The sequence below is a fragment of the Corvus hawaiiensis genome, chromosome 11 (assembly GCF_020740725.1).
Source record: "Corvus hawaiiensis isolate bCorHaw1 chromosome 11, bCorHaw1.pri.cur, whole genome shotgun sequence".
NCBI classification, from domain to species: Eukaryota; Metazoa; Chordata; class Aves; order Passeriformes; family Corvidae; genus Corvus; species Corvus hawaiiensis.
Window position 1 is genome coordinate 16,856,321 of NC_063223.1, and position 17,819 is coordinate 16,874,139.

Below are 17,819 nucleotides of genomic sequence, written 5' to 3' on the forward strand. Positions count from 1 at the left end.
TGGACCTCCTAATGGCAAATCATTCTTTTTCAGCACTTACTCCTGTCAGATTTTTTTTTTAAAGGTATTCAGTAAATTCTAGTGTCATTTGGAATACAATAAAGATACTCTAAGTAATATATACTTACCACAGTCCTGTGCAGTTGAGAAGGGCAGCAATTTGGCAAGATGAGATACGGAAGTTCCTGCATTTGCAGATTTACAACGTGGGTTTCCACTCTAGGCATGCAAGGTGGAAATTGTTATTATGCAACTGCAGAGGATTAACTAGCCACTGGCTTACATAACTTACCACTGAACAAGCACAGACCTCTCCTCTGCTGTTATGTCAAGCTCTAAAAAGAGGAGTAAATAGCAAGGTTAGGTATCCATGTGTCTTATGTTCACGGAGACATTGCTGCACTGAGCAATCAGATAATCAGGCATTTCTTCTGAAACATCATCTTTTCTTGCAGTTGTAAGCATCCACAGACACCTCACAGATTCCTCCCCTTTTAAACACTTAGACATTTTCATTGCTGTGAACTGCAGTTGCTTTATCAATTCCAGCCTCACTGCTGAAGAATGTTGAGGCTCTGTCATGAGATTCCTTTGATGCAGTGCTGAAGGGTTTGTTGCCCTGGGGAAATTTTTAAGTAACATCAATTTCCCATTAGTTTCTCCTGTGTTGTATCTGTTGCTGATATTGAATTTCTGTTAAAAATTGTTCTGACTTCCAGCAGAGTCAAGTGTGCTAAAGGGTACTTAGAACAGGTCCAGGATATTCTAACCTGCCCTGTGGAGCACTGGCAGTCTCAGCTAAAATTAACCGTCTTTTACACCTTATTGGACTGCAGAACACAGAGTTTTACCTATTTAACAAAATAATTCAGTGTGATTATTCCCAATTCTACCCAGATATAAATTCTAGAAATATACAGATAATATATTATGTGCTCGAAACCAGTTAACTGTAAAAGCTGTTTAATGCAAGAATTACTAGACCTGCCAGCATGGCTTGGACCAGCAATGGTACTGCAAGAGAGAACACCAGCATTTCCATAGAAATGGCTTGCTACAGATGCTCCAGGCAGTGGAGGTCTCTGGCTGGGCACAATGGGATTAAGAATGAAAAGTGACCAAAAACATTTCTTTTTGTACACACATTTCAGTTCAAGCTGCTTTAGTATGAGAAGTGCTTTTAAAAGCAGCAGAAAACAGCAGTGCATTGAATAAATACAATTGCATTGTATTTAATTTATGTAAGATTTTGTACACCACAACCTTAAAATCTTTCCAAGTGTGTCTGCATCCAGTTGGCCTGGAATCAAATTAGGCAGCTATATGAACACTGGAAAAGTGGGCTTGCAATATGCATTTTCTATAAAATAAGCATAAAAACAGATTTTGAGGAATAATAAAAGCATAAATATATTAAATACTTAATATAGAATAGAGATATAGAATATATCATTAAATAATAATAAAAGTAATTACTTTTTAGATTATAGCTCAAATGAAGAAGGAGAACACAAGCACATCTTATTACACTATTAAATTTTTAGTCTCAATTCTTCTGTCATCCAAGCTCAAAAAAAAGATACTCTTCAAATATGTATATATTTTATAGATTTCCTTTTTTTCAGTGGATTTATTTCACTGTAGAATACTTACCAGTGTTTAACTCTTTACTAGTATTTTCTCTCATTAAATACAGATATAAACAAATTCGGAGTCTTATAAATGATGATTTAATTGTTGAGAGAACTTCTAGGTTTTTTGTACTGAGTAATTACTATGATTGGTAGTATTTTAAGGGTGAAAATTACCATGTAATTATGCATATATTGATTACTTATTACCACACATTTCTGTAGGAAAACCAAACAGGTATTCTTTGAATCTATACAGATATTCTCCCCTAAATCATAGAACATGGTCTGTAACTAAATTTTCTTCATTGTTTATTTTTGCAAACAGTTCTCTCATAAAATTGCTTATCTACCTTAAAGAGTCTCTCATCAGAGTATTAAAAGCTGAGGACAGAGCGTGAAAATACAGTGGGGTCTGCATTGTTTTCTGTCTCCTTGGAGAAATCATTAAGTAAAAAACCCTGTCACTCTGCTCAGTCTGCCAAACCTGATGTGCTATCAAACATCCATGCTGGACAAAATACAAGTCTGAGATTCTTTTCCTTTTATTTTATTGTTTTTTGTTTTTTTTTTTTAAGTTTTAACTTCAGTTGCCTTAAAGGTGGTTTTCAGATGTGGATTTACCACAGTAGGTAGACCTTAGCTCCATTCTGGCCTCCCAGATTTTGTTTCTGTAAGCTGGGGAAGTGTAACAAAGTGAGTATTGCTGGGTAACCTACCCAAGAGCTTCCCAAGACTGTATGGAAAATTTATTTAGATGTTTCAGGGTATTTTAGTCAAATTTTCCTAATCATTTCCAGAGATCTGTGTCCAGGGAAGTAGTAATCCCTTTTGCACATGAATACTCTAAATGCTTTATTTTTTTGTGGGTAACAGCAACCATTCATAAAAGAATTGCATGATGTGATGCTGTAGAATGATACCCTATTCCATGCATTCCCTCCCATTCTTAAAACATTGCAATATGAATTTAACATTTGGAACTTCTTGGTGAAAAATTATTAGTAAAAGGACTCCCAAGTATAATAAAATTATTACACAGTTTTATTTTGAAGAACATTTTGCATTTGTTTTAATACAAAATGATGTAGGTCAAGAAATAATTTACAAACCTTTAAGATCTTATCCTGGCATTTGAAATAAGAATTATTTCAGAGGAAGTCTGTAAGCTATTCATAGGAAACTGTCATTATGTACAAAATGTTTATTGACATGTTTTAAACATCACATTTGTAAAAATGTGAACTGGATTGCTATCTAGCATATGAACTACAGGTAAAACCTGATAAGATAACTTGTTAGAACAAGTCATTGTTATCCAGTGCTAACAAAAGAGACAGTAGCTTTCAGTGTGTTTTAATTATCCTCCAAGGTCATTTCAGCCTCAAAGACATTTCAGGGTTTTACTGCATTGTGAACAATATCGAAGCCCTCTCTTGATTGCATAAAAATAAATCTTTGAAATAGTACACATAGAACAACAGAAAGGTAGAGGCAATAAAATAATACATTTTTTATACCAAGGTTTTTGGTTCTGTGTAGAATCATATGATCACATTTCTTCTCTTTCCAAGAAGAGAAAGTAGTACTGAAGAAAAGCATTTTCATTCACCTGTGAAGTATTTTCTGCCCAAGGTGTTTCCTGTGTCAAATTAGGGTATGTAGGTATTACACTTTGTCAAAACTAATTGTCTCGTGACCAGGAATACTTGATACAGGCATGAACTTGCCAAAGTTTCTGGGGTTTGGGGTTTTTTGCATGGGATTATTAAAAAAATAAAATTAGACCTTACTTTTCAGTCAAAAAAAAAAAAAAAAAAGTTGAAATTAGTTTAAATTTTTTACCTTTCCAAATATAAGACTGTGAGTAGTCAATGGTGCATCCCTTATGCAGAGAGATTATTTTGTCTCAATTATTTAAAAAAAAAAAAATCTGTTCTGTTGCCAAGTTCAAACTTGACACTTTATCCCAAAAAGAGATTTACATTAAGAGGTGGCTCTATTTAAATATTTACGCTATAGATCTATATATTCCAAGTAAAAATACTTCTATCTAGAATTCTGTGGAGAGTTACAATAATTAGGGTCCATAAATATTGCTGCAGTTCAATTACGGTACAATAATTACAAAATATAGAACATCTCTTTACAAATACAAATCATTGTATATTACAATTAATTTACAATATTTTCTACTATATAATTTTTAGCAAACTATCTTATCTAATTCTACTATAACCTGGTTGCAAGTGCATTAGTAAGAATGCAATTATTCCAGTATATTTTGCCCTTAACGTGATAGTCATAAAACAGACCATCTGAATGATATTTTCCTATGTAAACTGATGTTACATATGATGGATTATTCTTTATATAACAACTTCTTCCAATGATCTCTAACAGGTAGAGCATGACAAACTGTATTTTAGAAGAGCATTAAGAAAGGAAATCAGGAGGCAAGTTTGAAAACAGTGTTAGAATGGATATGCAATGGGTAGCTGATATGCTTTGAGCACTGAGGTAATGACATTATTTATTGGTTGTCATCACTCATCTCATGTTGCTGTTTCCCACACAATACTGTGCCAGACCTATACAGACATTGTCACTGACAAAATCCTGCTCCACTAGGAAGGACAGCAGCACAAGGTTGAAAGACAGGCAAGATAGTACACCTCAGAATCCTGCTCTAGCCCTCAAAAAACTGATTGTCACAATCTGCTTAGTTTCAAAATAACCTTATTCCTACAGAGGAACTGAAGATTCTGTGGGAGAAGACTTGACCTACTGCAGCTCTGATCACATTTCGGCAACCTGGAGATAATAAATTTATTAGTTATGGCTTCCTTGAGGTGCGACATCACTCGTACAAAACTTGGATTGGTTATTCACTCCAGCTAGTGCCTAGCATCTTGAAACTATGAGGCACTTTTTCTGTTATTAGAACATTTTCCTTGCTAAATACTATAAGCTTGTGATGCATATCATTTCATCAGCTAAGTCTTCTTCGTATCGTCCCGTTTCTGGTTCTTCGTCACTGTATCCAGGACCAAAATCTTGAAGTTCATAATCTTGTCTGCTTAAAATAGGAAACATATCCCCATTGGTCCCATTGCTGATATTTCCATTGAGAAGATTACTTGCTGCACTCTCCATCTCATCAATAGTCATGTCACATGCATCAGCAATCTCGTGTTTTGTAGCCGAAACAAATTTAGGGTCCTTTGCATACCTTCCCAGGCCTTCAGATATAAGTACCTGGCACATGGAGGGGAGAGAGTGAGAATTTCAGTGGAATTACAGAACAGACAGATTACAACATTGCTTATTCATGGAAAACACTAGAAACCCCCTGCTGAATCACTGGAGCAACCCACTGCCAAACTGTACAGGTAAAGAACAATTAAATCAACAAAGAAAAATCTCCAAAGTACACCATGATGTGTGAAATGTAAGTGGTGCTGCAGTGCATCTGACACTTCTCCTTGGAAATCTGGCAGTAGTCTTTGCTGAACATCAATCATCAGGCTGATACGCTAAAGACAACAGTTAATACATCTCAGATGGTGCAGTTAGAACAATTGCCTGGAATACAGAATTTTATATGTTCTCAGTACTTTAGAGGACATGGAAAAGAGATGTTGAATTCCCACCTGCAAAAACGTAACAAAATGTGTTGTTTAGCTCAGAGCAATGGAAAGTAAATGATAGATAGAAGCTACAACAGTAACTATGATTCAGAAATGCTGCACACACTTTATCTTCAAATCTTTTGTAATATAAAAGGGAATTCTTAACATTCTTTTAGTACACCTACAAATCAATCCTTGCAGTTGTTATTCTCCTCTCTGCATTTAGTACCCTGATTCACAGAGTTTTTGATCTTTTATTCTGATTACTGCAAAAATGGGGATTTATGTCTATAGAAACAGCAGAGAGAAAAGGCATATACATCATCTCTTCCTTATTGCCATTGTGGAAAGATACTTCAGAACTGATCCTCATCTAGAAAACTTAAATTTCAAAATTCTGAAGTATCTTTAGTTGTCTGTTCAATCTCTCACTAATGTGAAGATTTGGATTCAGTAGAAATCCTTTACTACATGACAGCTATGAATAAATTCCCCTCTTTACCTAAAACAACTTTGTGGCTATAAAACTAAAAATTTCAGAGCATTTTCAGAGAGCTGATGTGAATTGAATTACATGTTTTTACAAGCTAACCCCAAAACAGCACAGACAGACACTCCTGGCTCCTTCAGAGGTTCCTGCAGCACTCACCGCTTCCACCAGGCTGTCTGCACTCCTCTGCTTGTCACTGTGTTTATGCCTAAAGTCATTGGGGACGGTCAGGTTGGCTGGTGTGAATGTCCGGTAGGAAATGTCGGGGTCATCCGTGTACCAGGAGCTCCTGTGCAAGGAAGGCAGGCTGCCATTCATGTGCTCTGTGGAGTCAGCCCTGTCCACCTGGATCAGAGGGGTGTAATAGGGGGAACGGTCCCTGTTGGGAGGCGTGGCAGGTGGGGTGGCCCAGGAACGCGTCGAACGACTCGGTGAATGTTTATGAGCTTTGCTGGAATCCAGACCTGCAACAGCCATGACCTGGTAAAGGGAAGGATTTTAGAAGTTAGTGATTTCAAATGCTCAGTTATACTCATTTCTCACTTCAGCAGTTAGCTCACACCAATTTTTCAAGCAGCAGCTGTGCAAAGTTAACATTTTGTGATGTGTAGTAGCCATGTAAAAAAGGAACAGGACTGAAATTGGCAAATTGACAGGACAAAATGGTATTTTTTCCATTTTACTCATTTTGCTTATACAATATAATAAAGAAAACAAAATATAGAAATATTTCCTCTGTCCAGAACAGGATAGGAAGCTGTCAGCATTTTCCAAGGTGGGCACTGAGCCTCAGAAGGTGTGTATGTTGTACTTGCAAATTGTCACAACTGGAGTTGAGATAGACAAAGATTAATAGCAGCTGCTGTATTATGCAGTCCTGGTCAAAATTCCTTAGGGCATGGTGACTTTTTGTGGACACTCAGAGAGTCACAGGCTCATTCTGTTTTGTACAAGGTCGATGTTTGAGAAGGTTGCTCTCTAGCAACAAATACACCGGTACTGCTTCAAACAACAGTGAAAGTCAGGAGTGCAGTATGGAGACTGGAAAGATGTAACTCACTTGTAGTTAAGGAAGAGTTGGTGTTTACCTGCTGTTGCATTAAGTGAAGTGGCAAAGCCGTGCGATGGTGAAAATTAGGAGAGAGTGGGATGTCGTCTTGGCTACTTTGTCGGCGGAGGCATTCGAAATTAAAGGAAGATCGTCTGTGTGCTAAAGGGAAACCATAAATTCATTAGAAAAACAAAATATTTTTCCTCAAATTCTATTATTTCCAGAATTCCAGTGTGTGTCAACTATGATACAAATAAAAACAGATCCTCCCGTAAGAAACAAGTTGTGCTAACAGAAGCAAGCAGCTGGTTATAAGATAAAGGATAGCTTAATCACATAAGCAAAAGCAGGCCTAGGTAGAAATCATAGAAGCAACTAAAATGACAGAATTTAAAGCAGCTGTTTCAGAAAACAAGCTTGTGTGATGCAGCTGACTGGTTCAAACACTCAGCTGCAGAGTTTTGCCATAAACTGCTGTGAGTTTCTTCTTTCTTCCCCACGGTTTCAAATTCTTGATTCTAATGAACAAGATTTCCCAAAGGAAATATGAAATTCCCAGTTCCTTGGAAGCAATGTGCAATATGTAAAATCACATCCAAGTCAACTCAAGTTGTCAATCCCTGATGTTTATTCTGTTGCTCAGGACAGTGATCAGCCATGGTGTCTGTTCTGCTGTTATGTATTATTCATGACAGAAAGGAAAAAGTAGAAATCTGAACTGAATCAAGATGTTTGGCTGATCTTGTTGAAAGCCTGCAGAATGATGGGAAGCATGCACAGAGAGCCTGGATGCTGAACTGCAGCTGGAATCCAGATCCACCCTCACAGCTGCAAGCATCGGAGTGGGACACTGGAGAGAACCTGACTGTACCTGAGTGTTAAGTGCCATAGACTTATGGCACCCCACAGTTATCATCACAGACACTTCATGTTGGATACTAACAATCAAAGAGCCACTGAACTAAAATAGGCACCTCCATGAGGTGATTTGGTCCAACTAAAGCAAACTTTGTCTCTCTCCCTTGTCTCTATGGTAAATCCAAACACAGGAATGTAAGCCTTAGCTCCTGATCCTGGTATGCCAAGTGTCCCAATACCAAAGTGAACAAAAAGCTACCCAAAAAGTCCCTTCATCCAAAACAAGATGTTTCTTTGCACATGCTTCTCTGCAGAGAAGAGGCTGAAAGAAAATCTCAGTCATTCCTCAGTATACTTCTGGAAGCTGCTCAAATACTGTGGTGATGAGTTTGGTATAAAAACATCCAGAAAGCTTGACATGGAACTCAATGACATGGAACTCAATTTACTGACTGCAGAACTCAGCCAAGGCACTGGATGTTATGTTCACTTGGACTGAATCAGATGCTAGCAGGAACTGTTCAGTGCATTGCTACACGTCCTTTTTTTCTTTTTTCTCTCTCCTTTATTTATGTGAGAAGATCAAGGCTTCTTCCGCAGGCCAAATAGCCCATACACTAGTTACAAATAATAGGTTTGAGATTCTTTTAAAATCTGCTGAGATGCTGAGCTGCTGAAATCTCTCAACTCTTTTCCTGAATATTAAATAAATGGTTATGACAGGGGGTATGACACTGATTGCTCTTGTGACATTACACTGGTGAAAGTCAAGGGCTTCCTAAATTACCCTTACGCAAATTAGATCAGAACTAGTTCCTCTTATCCTAGGATATCAGATACTCTCTTATCTAGTACCTTTATCTAGTCTCCTTTAGGTGAGATAAAAAGCGTAACTTCCTCTAAATGAATGACTGCCAAACACTCATTAAAACTTCATCTCCAAGACTGCAGTTAGAGGAAACCTTCAACCCTCCACTTGAAGCGCTTTCATGGGCAGACCTGAGACAATTTTTATATGAAAATTTTTCTCCTGCAATCTATAGAATGGATGTACAAAGCATCTATCTATTTCTTTGGCTTAAAATTCCTCTGCTATCAGAAAAGCTTGTAGAAAGCTGCACAGGGGTCTTCTTTCATAGTCTCTCCTTCATCTGATGTCTTTTCCTTCTGCTACTGAAAGACAGCCAGCAGCTTTCTGTACCCTTCACTATTGTTTATCTGAGTTATTTACTTTCTGTGGTGCAAGACTCATTCTGCTTTTTCCCCTGTGCTCCTGAAGGTCAGAAAGCCAAACAGCAGAGAGCATTGCTGGTCTTGTCATAAGGAGTTGAGTGCCTACAGTGTGGATCCAATATTGGCTGTATTGCTGGAGAATGTTACCTTTATTATATAATATATTTTGCTGCTGCCCTTTACCACAGCTTTCTGTACCTTTAAACAGTCTGAAACTGTACATCAGATATAAAATTCTCTCAATACACTTGAGAATGTCTGAGACAAGAAAAAGCCTTAAAAAGAGGTTGCTTTTGCACTTCTAGTGCCACCCCAAGTACTTCCTCTCTGTGAAGTGTCAGAGGTCAAAGACCAAAATCCAAGAATTTTGAGTCTGTGCCTAGTTTCACCAGAGGATTAGCACTGCTAATCTCTGCAGTATGGCCTGGAACATACAAAGACAGAATTACAAGATAAGAACCATGACAGCTTCTAGAAATACAGACGAAGCAATATTGTTCTTGAGATAAGGAAAAACCAAGGGAAAGATCTAAGGAAGAGAAGAAATGAAAATTAAAGAAATAGGAAGAAACATTTGTTGACAATGCTAATTCTATCTATAAATCGAAACATTTTCTCCCTCAGAAGAAACACAGAATTTTAAGCACTGTTCCTGAGATAGCAGAACAAAGTACCAACGTGAATCTGAAATAAGATGCTTAAAATCCAAGTTAAAAAGAAGCATTTTTAAGCTGGAATCTGTCTGAATGCATTTAAATTATTTCAGAATTGCAAACAAATTGTCCTTAATGTACTTACGTGGTGGTGTTGGAGGTAGCAGCCGTCTCCTAGGAGATCTTTTTGTATCGTAACAGAGCTGTGAATCATCTTCCTCAAAAAAACCATGTGGGTGATGGTAACCTTTTGGTCTCTCAAAATCTGACTCATGGCAGTGATATCTACAGTGGTAATCGTATCTATGTCTGCATTAAAAAACAATAAAGAAAATATTTTTTCAGGGAGTTTTTGTAAATGGGTGTATTCGTTTCCTTCTAAAAGATTTTCAAGTCTACTCTTTCTCCAGCAAGATAATTAAACTCTGCATTCTATAATTGCACAACTCAAATTTAAAATCCAGTTTCTGTAGGATTTTGAGATAGTGGGCATATACTTTTGTGCTAGTACAGTTACAGAGTCAATTCCCAGGTAAAATTTTTAATCAAATTGTATTTTCAATTAATTTATTCTTACCAGTGCAGGAAAAATGCAACATCTCAGTTGCACACTGCTTAAAAAAATAAATACTCTACTCTACTCCTGCCATGCTCTCTTGAGAACCCTGGGTGAGGTGCAGGAGCACAGAAGCTCAGAATGGATTTAAGCCTCTTACATTTTGGATATTCTCGTGTTTAAAATCAGATCTTGGAAGGGTGTTACTTGATGCTAACTATCATACAAAAAAGTTAATGACCTGAGAATTCTGTAAAATTTAGCTTTCATGCAAATCTCAGCTTATATGCAAACCAACAAGATGCAGATTAGGGTGCCAATCTTGCCAGAATTCAGCTGGTGAATGTAGTCCATATAGCAGGAGAAGGAGGAGGAGAATTAAGCATGTCTGGCACTTGAGCATATGCACTTACAGATCTAAGATAGAACGGCAATAAATTCCTCTACTTCTGGTCTGGACTTGTAAACAAAAAAATATGAAGTGAAAAAAAGTGAAGATTATTTTTGAGATGTTACTGAATTTATTCCATAGAAGGGAAACATTCCATCTTTGGAACACTCTCCATTCCTACTCATCATTTCACATTTCAGCAGTTGCAGAGTATTAATTTCATTAGAGAATTTGCAGTGTGAGCGTGCCTAGTGAAGCCTTTACATCTATGTACCTAAAATACTGAAATATTTTTGCATGTTATTTCATCTAACAAATATTTTTATTTAACAACAACAGTTTATTTCACAAATTTCCTCACCTGTTTCCTGACAACATACTGTCATCTTCATAATATTCTTCTCCACTATAATACTCCTGCTCTCCCAGATAATGATCATCATTGCAATAGTCTTGGACTTCATGTTCTTCCCGGCGAATAGTAGGTCGGCGCACATCACCAGTGTCAGATCTGTAAGTAGCAAACAAATAGGGTTGGGTTTTTTCTATTTATATCAATTATGTGTTTTTTGTTTTATACACAGTTATTTTAATGTGCTTCAAAGGAGGAAACAAAAAGACAAGCATTAACAACACTCTAGTTCAGAAAGCGGTGTTACAGTAGTGCCGAGCACTGCAGTTCAGAACGTGAATGATGTATCTGTTTCTTAAAGATGGCCTTCCTTTATCTCCTTTTGGTACAATAGGAAAACAATAAAAGGATACCCAGTGAAGTCAAATACATTCAAGATGTTTTCACATGATTACATTCAGCCATTTGGAAAAAAACAGCCTCTCTCCAATGCCTGAAGCTTGCCAAATGGCTCAAATACTAGGAAGTTCTCACTGAGGTATTCAAAGAAAAAAATCTGAAATGGATATTCAAATCTAGACATTAAAACCACCACTGAACGTCCATTTACCAATGCACTTCAATTAAAACAACAGATCCTATTTTTTAAAAGTTGTCTTAGAAAATATTCAGACATAAGACCAGAAAAGATTTTGGGTCCTCTGTAAAAGGAACTGTACATATTAACATTTATCAAAGCTAACACCAGTGGTTTTTGCAGTCTTGACAAGTAAATTTTTAACAAGGTCTACAATCAGGTGTGATCTTTAGCCTGTTGAAAACTGCAGAAACCTGCCTGGACTTTCAAAAGGGCTTGAATAATTTTGAACTTTACCAGAAGTTTGTCCTTTTAGAACAGGCAGTGAAAAATTATATCTAAAAACAGTCACTTAAGCTACCAAGCATATGCATTGTGGTACAGATAATTCAGAAAAGAAAAAGGAAAGAAGAAAAAAAGAAAGAAGAAAAACTCCTCTGCCCTCTTCAATTATGCCAGAACAGTATCAACTCACCTAATATATGTTTCATAGTACCGTGTTCTATCCAGGTAGGCCATGAAAATGAGAAAAATATTTTTAAAACAAGTCATTTAGAGAAATTCTTTGGTGATTACAATGTCTGTGCTGTAACTAATGATTTCACTTTAAGGAAAACTGCTGCTTTCAAACCCCAGTGAAGTTTTATGCGTCTCCCGTTCATTAGAGCTAGATTTTAAATACAGTTCATACACCAGTAGGCAACAGAAATGAAGATTCAAATTAATTTCACTTAGCTTAATTTTCCTACAGTGTATTTATAAATTCATTTAAAAGCAAAGACATATTTGTGAGTTTACCTCCTACTGCTTGGCCTTCTACGCTTCTCGTGGTCAGTCCTGGAGTGTGAACGGTAACCGTTTTCAGATCGACGCTCACGATTTCCAAAACTTGTGTGTTTTCCATGGACTTTGGACACGTTGGCATTATTGAGATTGGCATTTGTTGAGTTCGGAACATGCTTTCCTACTGAGTTGTGATTGTGATGGTTGTGGTACACAGAGTTTCCTGCCTGATGATACATGTTTTTCTCAGTATCACTTGCAGAGGGAATTGAAGGCCGCTGGACATGTAAGGGACGGTGTGTGGTGTTGATTTGCTGAAATGAATCTCGTCTGTCACTGCTAATGTGGTTTATGTGGTTGCCAAAGAGGGCACCATTCCTCTGTTTTAGGGGAAGAGAAAGAAAAAATTATATCAGATACCTTACCAGAACGTACTCTTGACAGTGACAACTAACTTTTCTCTCCTACATGCATAGAAAAGTAGCAATTCAAGTAACCTGTGATTTTTCTTTCTAATTTTATGATGCTTCAGATGGGATCTCCTGAAGTGACAAAGATGTGATTGTGGTGATGACAATATTGTATTTCAGAGTCAAATCAACAGTATGCTGTAATCATTATTCTTTTCCACACAACTAAAAGTGACATATCCAGCTTTCTCCACATTTTATTACACAGGAGAAACCTAGATTCCCGTACACGAACATGCACCAGCTTCCTCAGGAAGAGACGTGTTTGCTTAATCTTTGGGAACACTGTGGTGGAGTTCTCTCCTGCTCTCCCGGAGCACTAGTTTGCAACAGGCGTCACTCAGACAGGATGGAGTGCCATGCAACAGCTTGCAAGCAAATCCCAGGTAGGGAACATTCAGCTCCAGTGCTTCCATTCTTTCTTCTCACAGAGGTACAAGAAAGAGTAGTTTCTGTTTATCAGCCCTGGGAGTGTAATGGATGGTGAAAGAGGGGATGAGGTGCTAAGTTATGACTATGACATGCAGCTCTCTTTGACACCTGACCCAGGTTAGGGAGCCTCCCTGTCTAGCCAGGTGTGGGTCCTGGATGACAGCAGTCTGAGTTGCAGCTCAATCTAGAGAAGACAGGAGGTAATGATGGTTGGCAGAGAAATGCATCTACTGATGGCAGCTGGGGCACTGTCTCCAGTGCCACGTCCTCCTTTTTGCAAAGGACAGTAGCAAGCTATGGGGCTTCTGCTGTAATTCCTACAGAAGCACGATTTTACATTCTGAAATGCTTGGGAAAAAATAAGTTTTCTTGCTGGCTGACAAATGGTTTGCAGACTGATTATAACACCAAATTTACATGTTCACCATTTAGGTCTAAATAGCATAAAGAGGAAAACTAATCTTTTTTTCTGATTGATTCTTATATATCCCTCATGGGATTGGAAATGGCATTTATATTTAGTTGAACTCTGTAACTGAACACATTCATTTTAAAATACGCAGCTCCATGTCTCTTGTGGTTTGCTTGCATAGACTTTCATTCTCTTCTTCCTATCTACCACTGCAGAGGTTAAAACCAGTTTAAACCTTGCCACTATCAAAATTTGAGACAGTAAGGTTCATGCCTTCTATTAGGATTTGCTTAAGAAAAAGTGAGAATTAATGAGAAAGAATTAGGGGCAGGAGAACCACCCTGCAGGAACTGCTTCCTAAATTTATGAAGAAATGCAAGTGCCCTGATACTACCATTTTTATAGATTTATACATAGAATATACTTATTTATAAAATATTTATATTTCCTGATTTGAGGGGTTTAAAAGTATTATTATTATTCTATTATTTCATATTCAAGGATAAGGTCATTCTTTACTCTCATATTATACAAAAAACAATTCACATGGTTGTGTTCTGACATTACTTTATAAACATCTTCCTCCTCCTCTGGATTGTTTTCCTCTGGTTCATCATCTTGCAAGTCACAGGAAATAGCTCGGCGTATTTCTGGGCCAATATCATGAAGTGTCCTTAGTCCTGCCTAAATCAAGGACAATACCATAATACATTAGGAATGCAAACTCTTTTTCGCTCTTTAATTACAGGTGTTAAATTTATTTTAAAGGACAATTAACAGGTTTTGTATCCTGACATCCACAGAGGATGCATCCTGCTGTAAGTTCCTTTACTGTTATTAATAAAAGGTTAATAATAATTAATATTCCAGTACAACCCTGTTGAGGTGATCATGTCTTTATTATCACAGTGTAGACACTGACTAAAACACCACTGATGTTTATGGACCCCTATAGAAGAAAAATTAATCCTATTAAAAGGTATAACTAATCAGCAAGAACTATAATAAAATGCATTTCAATGAGATGTATATTTAATGTTCAAAACATGTTTGCAGCCTGTGTCAACAAAGAAAACACAAGGAGATCTTTGCTATAGCAACAGCAATTTTAGCAGAGCTCAGATGGAAAAGAAAGCAGTGAAATAATTCCAGCTCATCTGCACTGCACTGTGGTATGCAGAGATTTGGTTTAAAGTTTTAGTTTAGGACAGAAAACCATTGAGTTACAGCACCAGAGACTCAGTGTACATCGGTTCATATTCCTCTCAGGTTTGCTACCACAAGCAGAATTTAGGAGAAGGGATAATGCTGAAACTGTCCAGGACAGACCTGCACATCAGGGAGGAAAGAGATGTCATACCCATGCTAAGAACTCAGTGCTTTTGTAAAGGCCTGCCTTACTTCAAAAAGGAGGTATTTTTCCTGATTTAACCCTGGCTGTTACAGTCTGAAGCAAGAAACACAGCCTCGTTCTTCCCAGCAACTTCTTTTATCTCCTCAGGTTCAGAAAAAATCCAAGATGTTTTTGTTTAACCCTCTGCTACCACTACACTTACACTACTAAAAATCATGCACAGCATTTGGCTCCATTTTTGATTACGATCTAAAAACCTGATTTATTCTTTTTTAGCATTTTTGAAGGAGATATCAGGGCTGTACCGGCACAACACTGACATTGCATAGTCCTGTGGTAGCATGAGGATGTGTAGAGAATTTTGTGTGTTTCCAGAAGGAACTGAGGGACCTCAGAGGACTCCAAACATGGCTTGGTCTCATTCACGCTGTTTCGTTACACATTCCCAGGAGCACACTCAAAACTTCCACTCGAAACAGAAACAGCTGCTTTGCTGGGGAGAAAAATGGCATTTATGCAGTGTGGGCAATCAGAACCTGGAAAGGGATGAACCAAAAGGCTCCACTTCAGGTTTCAGTCACTCCAGTATTTCACTTCCTGAAAAAGGCGCCTGACTAATCATATTATCTACATCTATCTGGCAATCCAACTTTCTTCCTGAGGAATGAACTTTGAGAGCTATGCTATAATTGAACAAGGCTCTAAAAATCATTTACTAGTGAGTTAATATACAATAGTCATTTCATGAATACATTGGGAATGGTGGGAGTGCTTTCTCCCACTTCTTATGCTAATTGCTTAGTCAAAACCTCAGCAAGGTTGCTAATGTCATCATTTTTCAAGGTGCTAAAGGGAAGCAAAATTAACACTTTAAGGTACAGGTATTCAGAGGCTTCTATTTATTTAGCAGAAACAAAGGCAGTATTGATGTAGTAGAAGACTGCTAATATATTTCAGTTATTTGACCATTAGCAAGAAGAGCCACTTGCATTTCACACTCTCTACCTGCTTACTTTAGAGCAAAGAGAACTAAAAAGAACAAAAAACCTCAACTGGCACTTTAACATTAAAAAAAACCTGAGGTTAGTATGAACAGAGTACAATTTGAAAACTACTAAAATAAGGAAATGAGCATCCAGAAAAATACCTGAATAGACCTACACTACAGCACTGAACATAAGAGACACAGCAAAGTCTTGATTGTGCAGAGTTAGCCACGCTCGAGGAGCCCATCTCCTGGGGCTGAGGGCAGGAGACCCATCTCCAACGCTGGCTGAGTGCACTGCTCTACCACTGCACAAAAGCTCTGAGTTTTCAGCCAGCCCAGGCTGCCTTCAGCTGAGCCCTTCTGTGAACACAGCACTGTCAGAGAGCAGCATCAGACAAAATTTAACCCTGACAAAAACTACTTGCTCATATCCCTGTCTGCCAAATTGTGACAAAGTCCCACAAATACATGCCTGGAAGCTGAGAAAAGCCATGTGTTTGACAGCAACACACTGAATAGTAATTTAATTTTGATTACATTTCCAACTGCCTTCTGGCTTACTTCTTGGTGAATTACCCCTCCTTTACTCAAGAGAAAACAGGCAGCCTTTATCATCTCATCTCATCTCTCTCCAGTAATACTCATTTCCAAGTAACAGACCTCTTGCAGTTACACAGTCAACAGTGGAAGACAAAAACCTGGATGACCATATGCAAAGGTATATGTTAGCTACACTAAACCCAGCAGCTTTATTCACTCAGCCAGCACTGAAGCTCTCAAACAACACCAGTCTGCAGAATTGAAATATTCCTCAGTTTATTTGCTCTACTGGAACAACTTACAACAATTTTGTGAACTCTATCCTTAAAATGACTCCCATTTACTGTCTCGTTTTACCTGGTGCAAGCCAACAGCATTCTAAGCCATCTAAGAAACATTTTTATCACAGGAGCACAACAAAACAAGACAAATGCTCATGCTGAGCTCTTACTGATAAGACAATTCTTCATGAGATCAGTCAGCCACCACTAAAGTGAGACTGATGTAAAAACACAGGAATTGGTACTTTTATGTCAATAGGAAAATCCCTTCTTTGAACCACACAATGTCTTCTGTGAAGACTGAAGAGGCAGCATGGACTGATCAAACATTTGACTTTAACTTCAAGCACTTCAAAACCAAATCAAAGATCTCTTAAACAAAAGACCACACAAAATATCAAACCAACCTTCCCCACATCTCTTCTTTAATTTACAGGGAAGAAGAGTCCTTCAGACACACATTCCCTACATAATATTGCACATTTCAGTCTACCCAGCAAGAACCCTGGAGTCATTATAACACACAAGAGGGCAGTGGAAGCACTCCACGTCCTCCATTTGTGAGGTTTTAAAAACTTGTACATTTAAATCAGAGATAAAAGCAAAAGCAGAGCGGGTGGGACTGTTTGAAAAAAGAGAGTCTGGATAGTGATTTGTCTACCCTTGCCAGAGATGTGCTTGTTTCTTTTTCACTAGGACTGCTGAAGTTCTTAGAAGGTGGTTATTACCCTCCATAGAACTTTGTAAGACTTTAAGTTATTACATACAGTGATTCAAGATGTGCCACATTCTTGAAGCATCAGGTTATAATGACTTTTAAAAAATAGTCAAATTTGAGTGTTATACAGGAATTACTTCCTCACAGTCCTTGAGCATGGCTCTAACTCTGTTCTACAAATTTCACTAGAAGTTTGCAAAAGAAGTTATTTCTTGTTCAGACACACTGTTTATCCAAAATTTATTTTTTGATTCCTTCCTTGCTTCATCTTGTTTCCATGTAGGTATGAGAAAGATGAGAAGTATCAGTCCAATGGTTACTTAGCAAAGCAGTGACACAGAGTGTTGAGCAACATAATTACATGAGAAACCCAAGCATGTCTTTAATTAGGCTTTCCCATAAATGCACAGAATGGCT

General features: G+C 37.7%; 1 protein-coding gene across 16 annotated transcripts in view; it reads right to left on the bottom strand.

Moving 5' to 3' along the window:
- Nucleotides 1–2,652: 2,652 nt before the first annotated feature.
- Nucleotides 2,653–17,819, bottom strand: part of CACNA1D (calcium voltage-gated channel subunit alpha1 D) — a 172,003-nt gene continuing 156,836 nt past the window's right edge. For 13 of the 16 annotated variants that reach the window (XM_048315149.1, XM_048315152.1, XM_048315146.1 and 10 more), the window contains 8 exons: nucleotides 14,089–14,205; nucleotides 12,223–12,587; nucleotides 11,900–11,926; nucleotides 10,857–11,006; nucleotides 9,694–9,857; nucleotides 6,842–6,963; nucleotides 5,913–6,233; nucleotides 2,653–4,889 (listed from right to left, as the gene is read on the bottom strand). In XM_048315149.1, coding sequence (XP_048171106.1) covers nucleotides 4,596–4,889; nucleotides 5,913–6,233; nucleotides 6,842–6,963; nucleotides 9,694–9,857; nucleotides 10,857–11,006; nucleotides 11,900–11,926; nucleotides 12,223–12,587; nucleotides 14,089–14,205 — 1,560 coding nt within the window. In that variant the 3' untranslated portion in view covers nucleotides 2,653–4,595. The remainder of the gene's footprint in view (nucleotides 4,890–5,912; nucleotides 6,234–6,841; nucleotides 6,964–9,693; nucleotides 9,858–10,856; nucleotides 11,007–11,899; nucleotides 11,927–12,222; nucleotides 12,588–14,088; nucleotides 14,206–17,819) is intronic. The other 3 variants (XM_048315151.1, XM_048315159.1, XM_048315155.1) reach the window with 2 other exon arrangements.